The following is a 9620-nucleotide window of genomic DNA, read 5'->3' on the forward strand; positions in this document are numbered from 1 at the left end:
CAGTCAACAAAGTCCGCGGTAGCCGAACACGCAGCGCTTGTCCACACAATCAACCTCAAGGAAGCCAAAATTGTTACCAAAGTAAAAGGTGTTTAACAGAGACTCGTCAGAGAAGCCATTGAAATATCTAAAGAAGAAAAGAACAATTTCAACCGGGACACCGGCATTAAAATTATCCGTACTTGGCAACCCGTAGTGAGAGAAAACAATCAAAAACCCACTCCTCCAACCTCCCGCTCCCCTCCCCTCACTATCTGACAAAGATACCTATATATAAGAATTGAAATTCCCGACTCTTCAGAATCCCTTGAGAAAGCGACCAGCATCGGTCGGGAAACGTTGGGGCCACCCAAGAATTGACGCGACGACATAGCCCAAAAGTTTTTATTCAACATGACGAGCACCCGCGAAAGTTTTAACGAAGAATTACGGTGCAGTAACATTGAAATATAGGCCGTAATAAATTTTACTGCCATGAAAAATTTCAAATATTTACATATCGCATTAGGAAAAATTTGACTCCATCAGGTTTGAATCTTCGGACTTTATTCATTCAGCAGACATTCATGCTGCAGTTAATTTCACACATTCATAACAGACAGACATGCTGCTATAGATGCAGACATTCATGACTGATTACTGCCTCTCATTATCTTTACACAGCAGGGAAGAAGAAGCGGCACTGGTGACGGAGAACAAGGATCGAAAATCTGTAAAGCAGAGGAAATATGGTGCGTCCCAGAGGTTCCAAGTGCGGGGTTTGCACACAACGTTGTTTTCCTCGCAAATGCAATCCAAAAGTATGCCCGTCGTGCAATCTCTTCGGCTGGAGATCTATTCGTCCCGACAAAGTGTACGTGTGCAGATTCCGGAATTCCTGCAATATAGCCGAAAATCGGAGACGGTGCCAGGCATGCAGGTAAGACTCACCTATTAGTGATGAGCGATATATGTGATTGAATCACCGTTACTGAAAAGTAGCAGTCACTGTCGGTGACTTAATGCTCGAAATCACTGTGACTGGATCACTGGATTTGGTGAAGATAGCTCAGGTTGCTACCAGGTGATGAGTGATATATCGCTGCCTGTGATTGAGGAGAAGTAGCCGATCACTACCGGTGACTAAATCACTAAATACTCGAAATCACTGCGACTGTGACTACGGTAAAGATAGCTTTAGCTGCTAACACTGCTACCAAGTACCAACAGTATGATATATATGATGTCTTATTAATCTTTTGTGATGAATAATACATCCTTTACGAAATATGCAGCTAACGGTTTGAATTTGAAAATATGCTAAAAAATGCCGACGGGATTTTAATGATTGCCACTTATCAATTCCTTTACCATATCAAATTTAACCAATTGTCGTAATATAAACTCAAAATCAGGACTATTCCGTAAAAAAAATTGCCTAATTTTCCAATTTTCAATTTATTCGTTCCATTTGCGGAGAGCTCATTCATAGGAATTGGAAAAAATAGCAGGAATAACAGCGCCACAAATCACGTATTGTGGGAAAAATCCACATTGATAAAAATCATTCGTCTTGACCGTCTAGTCAAGGCGAACGATTTTTTCTCTGCGGGTTTTTCGTACAATTTGTGCATTGCCGGTGACACCCGTGAAAGTTTTCACCGTGACAAGTACCGGTATACCTAAAATTAATTCCACAAATCACGGCTGACTTTTATGAGTGATTCTCCTAGGTGATCGCAATCACAGTTAAGAATCACCGTTACTGATGAGTACCAGTCACTGGTAACGAATTGATTGGAATATCACAGTTCCGCTCATCACTACCACCTACACCTCGTGTTTCACTTCGTGTAGCGATATATCGAAATATCTTAACGATGTTAAAATGATTCGGTAATAGGATATCAGGTATTATATTGGGCAATACCGGGTTGTCCGATTAAAATCGCCCGATCGCAAAAATCAAAACACCGCGCAAAATAAAAATCACACGATTAATATTGCGATAAAACGTCATAAATACACAGTCAAACAAACCTTGATGAGTGAGAATAAACATCCAAGTTCCTGGGCGTAATACTGGATGATAAACTCACATGGAGCGCCAATGCGACAGCAGCGGCGTAAAAGGCAAAAAGTGCGACTGCAGTCATTTTTTCCCCTCCTGAAAAGCACCCATCTGGGGCTACACACAAAGAAAATATTATATACGGCCATGATACGGCCAATACTTACATATGGCTACCCGGCATGGGGATCCATAGCAAAAACACACACAAACTCACAGTCATACAAAGTAAAACACTAAGGACAATCACGGGAGCCCCCTGGTTCGTCCGAAACACATACATTCATGAAAACTTAAAAATAAAAACAATGACACAATGCCTCAATGACATGGCCAAATCATTCCAACATTCACTCGACAGAACCCAAAACACTCTACTGACTCCCTTATGGAACTACACAGACAATCCACACTTCAAATACCCACGATCAAAAACAGCAATTACACGCACAATACAATAAAACAGAAAATATAGCCACTTAACTCAATAACGCTATACTCAACAAAAATGCCTCAACGTCGATTTCCAACAACGGCTGAATATCGAGAAAATAACTGCTAAGCAGTTACCAAACCCAGCGCAGCGTAGCGTATGAGTGAGAATTCAAGGGACCGGCATTTTTTTCTCGCTTACAGAGATTTCTCACTTACCCAGATTCTCACTCATAATAGTTCCTGAAAGACCCCTCTCTCACATATAGAGGTTACAACTAAGGAAGAGGGGAGGGGATAGTGCACAGGATCCTCAATTATACACTGATTATGTATGTAATTATCTATAAAATTTAAAGTATTTGCATTGTTTATTTAAAGAAATCTGTCAATGCCTTTTGAGGGTCTCTTGTGTTGTTATTAACATGTTTTTTTATCTCATTTCTCCTATCAAAAATGGATTATTAGCTTTTGAAAACGACTGTACAACGGCATGTCTCGTTTCACCGAATTCGAAGATGCAGCAATAAAGTGTTATGTTAGGAATTGATAAGAGTCATTAAGAATGTGTTCCACTCAAGTCAATGTTAAGTAAAATGTATTCTAAAATCTAAAGTTTGAGTGCGGCATAGGGTTAAGTTATTCCGCATTGAGTCGGGCGGCGTGCACACGTATCCCCAAAGTCGGCCAAAAAATCTCTCACTTATTCCTTAGATTCACAGCTCTAAGATCCTTAGTTCCTATATACTCACATATAGAGGCTTTCAAGCGTAAAAATGACAGGACCTGGCAATGAATCTCCTTCACAGAGGTTTCTCACCTATCCAGTTCCCACTTATAGAGGTTTGACTGCATATACGAGGGTCGTTCAATAATTAATGCCCCACATTTTTAAAAATGCCATTGATATACATAGATCAATGTCCTTGTCGCTGTTTCACAATTGATATTTGTTCTCTGCGCTGATGAAGTTTGACACCGTTCTCGCAGGTAGCAGAACCGTGGAACTGCGTCAAAATGGCATCTACATGCAGATCACGTTAAAAGCAGCGTTCTGGTATTAAAAAGGGTAGTTTCATTCATCAAAGAAAACGAAAGGCATTGACCGCGATTCCTTACCCACCATTAGTGTATTCATAATATAAAAATTATTTGGTTTAAGAAATCCCAGTTTAGACGAATGGCAATGGTCAATTTTATCCTCATTTGAAAAAGGCCAGATTGGCGCCCATGCGATGTCACTCCACGTGACGTCACAGGGACCTAGTTTCTATACGAGTAGATAGGAGTTTTACATCGTCTGAGATTACCAATGCATGCATGAGGCATAGAGCTCAGGGAAACTTCTATTGATAATCACCTATTAAAAATACCTAATTGTAAGTTCGGAAAGTTTCCTTCGTTTGATAGGGGAATAATAATCCTTATTTAAGCCAAGCGCTACCTGCTAGCACGGTACCCAGCTACCTGCTAGCAGGGTACCCAGCTACCTGCTAGCAGCCTGAGTCGTATCAGCGCTCAAGCCTCGCCTCAAGGTCACCTCACAGGGCGGCAGCGGGAACCAGAAATACGTCACACGGAGTTTTCCCAGCATTCATACTTAGCCGGGGCGTTTTCGCCATCTTGAAAATTTTCTCTTTTCGTTTAATCGCGAAAAATAGATATCGTCATTAAAAAATCTAAAAGCGTGAAATATGCACTCCAGGAGTAATAATCTTTCGATTTAGGCAATAAAAAATAATAGGAAACCACCCTAATTTTGTGTACAGAAAAATAAACCGTGGTGAACATCCATAAGCATTTTTGTGCAGTGTATGGCGACGCTACAGTTGGTAGGAGTGAAGTTGGGCCAAGGGTCAAGAAAGTTACAGCCTCGGGAGATGCAGAAACAGAGCTCCATGATCAGCCACGCTTGTCATGGCAACGCCTACAAGACAAGAGCTTTTACCACGAGGGAATGAATACATGCTCCCCCGAAATGTTGGCGCTAGGCTTTGGAACGCAATGGGTACTACGTAGAAAAATAGGGCATTGACTAGACATGTTGATGCATATTGCCACCAAATTCTGACTCTTTACAATAAATATGTTCTAAGAAAAAAATAAGGGGCATTATGTATTGAACGACCCTCGTAAAAGAGGATGTCTGTTTGTCTGTCCGCTGTCTTTCCATACGGCTTTATGGATTGCAACCAAAGTTAGAATGTAAGTGCATCTCATGCTCTCTAATCTCCTAGTACTACTTTCTGTTGCGTCCAACTCGTCCATTGCGTCGTTTTCTCATTGCCGTTGGTTACGTCACGTCATACAACCTCTGCGGTTGGACATCCTGAGGGATAGGCAAACCTTTTGACTCGCTCAAAAAGAGGACATAAAAATCCCATATCATCACGAAGTACATGTTCCAAGTTTTCCACTTCTCTGGGTAATATCCTTCCGGAGCAACGCCGGGTGGCATCCTAGATATGTATGTATAATCCGATCAAAAATCACCGCCCGACAAAATATCTGAAATAATTGGATATATCTCGAGACGATTTTAAATCGTATCGTATATCACGATATTTTTATTATACACGGTATTATATAGTATACACATTATTATATACACGGTAACTATATCACGATATTTTTATCGTGATATAGTTACCGTGTTCGATAAGACGATAGTACTCTTTGGCTATTAGTTATCCTATCACCAATTATCGATGCACAAAAATTATCGTGTTTTTGGCGTGAATTTTCAGTATCACACTAGCTTAGCTCTAGTGATAGCTGTCTAGAGCACGTTAATTTTTTTCGCCCTTTTCACCATCACTTTCAATTTTTCCCCTCAATTTTGACAACTCTTATTCCAAAGAGAGAAAAACGGGATATTAACATATTTACTACTTGCTGTATCATTACTTGTTATATTTGGGATCTGAGTGCCCAGATAAAGTCATCAGGGACCTAAAAGGCACTTGCTTAATGTAGACAAAACAATGGGGATCTCCGTTGCTCGAGAAATCCCTGAATGCGCTTACATACAGATGCCCCGACTCCATGGGGCCTGAGGGGGCTCGAGCCCCCTAAAAAATTCGTTATGGCCGTGAGGAAAAAATGTTTCAGGCCTGTCGATTTTCCCCGGAGTGTCCAGATATCGAGTTTCGAGTTCTAATGTTGATCATATGACTCTTCTAAAATGCTTAAAAAACTTGCTACTTATAAAATTTCCCGGGGCAAGATCCCCGGTTTGGGCCCCCCAATATTTTTTGTGAGTCGGCATCCCTGCTCACATAAAATGGTAATTTGTTTTTGATTATTGGTTCCTTTACTTATAATAATATCTATTCTTATTGACCGAAGATTCCCGGGTTCAAATATAGGTGAAGCCTTAAACGCCCCATAAAAAACCTTACGGATTGGGAATGATCGCAGGCTTTCCCGGCGTATCGAATCGTAGAAGGTTATTCGGGTATTCCTTGCCCTGATGAAGATCGACAACTCGTACATCGGAACGTCGGCCGAGATGGAGTCTGAGAACCTGACCCGGTGGAATTCCCGAATAACCTTCCACGGTTGCGGATTGAGGTAGCTCGGGGAAAGGAAATGCCCCAACCCCCATGTATCACGATGATAACACCACATTTGTTTACCAGTGGAATCATGGTTGAAAACATTGAGGGGAAAAAGCGAAAGTGGTGGGGGAAAGGACGGAAAAATCTCCCGTCCTTTTAGAAGCTATCTGTGGAGCTAGACATGGGTGTTATTGAAAACTCACTGTCGAAACACGATAATTTTTGTGTATCGATGATTGCCGATGAGATTACTAATATCCAAAGACCCCTACGAATCGAGATCAGTAAAAATACAATATCGTGATGTACTACCAACAATAAAAACCAACTAATTCTTAAGGGTAGAAATATAAAATTAGACAAAAATTGTAATTGTAAGTAAAAAATTCTGGATCATAGTTGAATCGTATTTTATGTTAACGAAACAATAACTCTTTTGTTTGTGGTACATTCAACTCTATAATATCTGTAATTAAATAAATAACTATTTATATACCTACGGTAATGGTATTCTTCATTCACTTTATTGTCCTGAGTCAGATCAGCATTTCGGTTGAATCATTGAGTGAGCACCACTTATTATGTAGGTCTTGGGAGCACCTCTTTTATCATCTCTATTTCTTTGACCGAACAGGCTGAGGAAAGTCGCGGCTTGCTGGGAAGAGTTCAACACGAAGAAGATTTCTCCACGATATTCCAGGCTTACCCAGTACAGAAGAACCAGGATCTCAAAGAAGGTCATGCAGCTAAGGATGGCGATAGCCGCAATGGATGCCGCGATGTTACATGAGAGTCTCGTCCCGGAAGACACTGCTGCCGAGGAGAGGAACGAACGGCTCCTGCACTCGCAGAACGCGGCAAGCGCCGTCGGACAAGACGACCAAAGGATGATGCAGGCCATTGTGGAGGAAACCATAGAGGAGAACTTGGGAGAGGAAATGTTGGGTGGGACAGATGAACCAGGCATAAGAAACGAAACATCCACAGGTAAACCTCAGAGTAAATGTAAAGAGGTTTGCTGCGCGGTAGGCAAAAGCTCAGGAAAACCTTAGCATGGAGAAAAAATATCCTAGCGAAGGAATCGAATCAGGCTTTCGGCATTTCGGATACTATGATCCTTTTCAAATATCTCTGCGATTGGCCCAGTCGTGCAAGCTCGGAATGTTTCGATCGACGTGGCGATAGGGGGTGGGACCCTCGGCAATAAGGGTATGGGATGAGGAGAGGGAGAGACAGGCGTTGCCATGTTTTATCAAAAGACTTTGCCAGGGAAAAGGAACCAAAGACTGATTCAATTTACGGAAAATCGTAGAAATTTCCTACCTCATAGGATATTTTTTCCTTTCTGTCGAAAAATTAAATCATGGTTTCGCTATTAGTGGGCCCTGGTCACTCCCATAGCGGCGAGGGTATTACAAACCTATCCTCTCCCCGGAGGCGTCGTCGGGCTTTTTATCGCGGCGGCTCTTCAATCCTTTTTCCTTCCCTTCCACACCCCTCCCCGGGAGCGCGGGGGTATCAGTTGTAGCACTGGGTTCCGGCCTTGGTGGTTGTAACCTTCAAAGAACCACCCTTGGGTTCTCATTGGTGATTCAAAGACCCTCTTCCCACTTGGCAACGCTGCTAACTTACGGATGTTGCACACACCAACCGATTTTGGACGGCCGTTAAAAAAAACCTGCCGATATTATATCGGTGGAGCGCTGCTTGCATATACGCCGGGATTAAATCGGTGAAACGATCACTTGCTTGGTTCCCGTGATCCTCAGTGACAATCGCCGGCTTCTAACCGACTTTTTATTGGTACCGGTGCATGGTCGTTCAGTGGTCAAGTTCCCTTGCCCTCCAATTTTTCATATTGGAATGTGGACGACCCATATTTTACCGGCCGTCCAAAATCGGTGTGTGTGAAAGGAGCCTTACGAATCGAGCGCCGCGGAGGTCTGAATGTGACTGAATTTCCCGGAGTCTAGGCTCCACATATCGCATTTTGGTTGATTTTCAGGAAGTCACATGTCCACCACCTTTGGGCCTTCCCCTCAGTCGTAAAGATATTTGAAATGAACTCTAAGCACTCTGAACTTACGACACTAATGTGATATCCACCATGAACAGCGAACAGGAGGAGTTGACCGACTCCCATTATTTCAAATGGGAACATTAGCAAAATTCGATTGAAAGAAATCTGTTGCAAAGGTTTCATCCGGTGTTTTTAACCTGAGATCATTCGATCACTAGCCTGACTCTCTACCCATCTTGGTACCAATCTCGGTACTCGGTACCAACATTAGGCAAATCGCCTTTACTAATTGCTTCCATGTAGGCTCCCGCGAAGATTTTGAATGTAGGCAGGCCGACGATCAGGTTTCCTCCATGTATATCGAGTTTTCTGGACAATATTTCGCCAACGTTCCAGTTGTTTTTTCAGGTCCACTGATATGACCTTGTTGGCCTAATCACAGAGTATATACTCTGTGGCCTAATATTGTCCAGAAAAATCGGTAAACGCGGAAGGAAACCCGGAAGAAATACCGTCCAAATTTACTAACTGGCAAGCGCATATTTTAGGTAACTTAGGGAAACAATAAGAAAAACAACCCAACACACTATAATATCTGCCCTGCAAGCACTAAGATTGAAGTGGAAGGGTGGGTGCTGAGGTGGGTTGGCTTTTGGCCTTTTCAATCTTGTTCGGAGGGACAAAAGTTGAATATCGCTCTTGCTTAGAATTAATATGAGGGTACAACAGGAATCCTAAGTCCCAGATATGCTCTCCGTTTCTAAAACTTCAATTTTTGTCTAGGTTGGAAGTGTAGATGTTCAGGTGAATTGGCATTTACACTTTTCAATCTTGGTTGGACAAAAAAAAATTGAAAATCACTCTTCTTAAAAATTGCTCCGAGGGAACAACATACGTTCCAAAATTCCAGATACATTCTCCGATTCTACAATGACTCAACTTTTGTCTAGCGTTTGGGAGTAATTTCTAAAATTCCAAAGGATTTTTATTGAAAAGTGTCAACTACTCATTCCCATCGTTTCATAATTAATTATTTAATTTTGGATGTAAATGGTTTATTTGCAAATTATCCTATAGAGTACATGCGAAACGCATCTATAAATTGATATTTATTAAATATCCTTGCCGTGTAGTTAGTAGATTCATTCGACAACGATGCAAATGCCCAAGGTGAATAAATTAATTTCCTGATTATTTTTTAATTGCTCTGAATAAAAATTATTTTTTATAAACAAATTTATGAATAAACTAATCTCCTGAAGATGGAAAGAAATCACTGAGATTAAAATTTGAGGTTTTCAACCTTGATAAAGGATTTTTTTGATTAAAAAAATACCCACCCTTGATATTTGAAACTGAATATGTGACGCATGTGAAGCATATTGTAAAACAAACTTTGCGACAAGTTTGGCCTCCCTATTTTCATTTCCATAATATCCAATAAGTGGTTGCCATCAAATTTCCAATGACCTTCGGTGTCCAAATTCGTTAATTTTGAAAGGTTTGCCTCCTACAATTTGTAGGACCTCCGGAATCTTCTGCTGAGGATGAGTTCGAA

General features: G+C 41.4%; 1 protein-coding gene across 1 annotated transcript; it reads left to right on the top strand.

The window, feature by feature from the left end:
- Positions 1-658: 658 nt before the first annotated feature.
- LOC124153228 (nuclear hormone receptor family member nhr-69-like) lies at positions 659-8091 on the top strand. The gene is made up of 3 exons (XM_046526327.1): positions 659-919; positions 6677-7029; positions 8048-8091. Exons 1-3 carry the CDS (start codon positions 729-731, stop codon positions 8089-8091), a joined length of 588 nt encoding a protein of 195 aa, XP_046382283.1. The 5' UTR covers positions 659-728.
- The last annotated feature ends 1529 nt before the right edge of the window (positions 8092-9620 follow it).

Source organism: Ischnura elegans, chromosome 2, assembly GCF_921293095.1.
Source record: "Ischnura elegans chromosome 2, ioIscEleg1.1, whole genome shotgun sequence".
Classification (NCBI taxonomy): domain Eukaryota; kingdom Metazoa; phylum Arthropoda; class Insecta; order Odonata; family Coenagrionidae; genus Ischnura; species Ischnura elegans.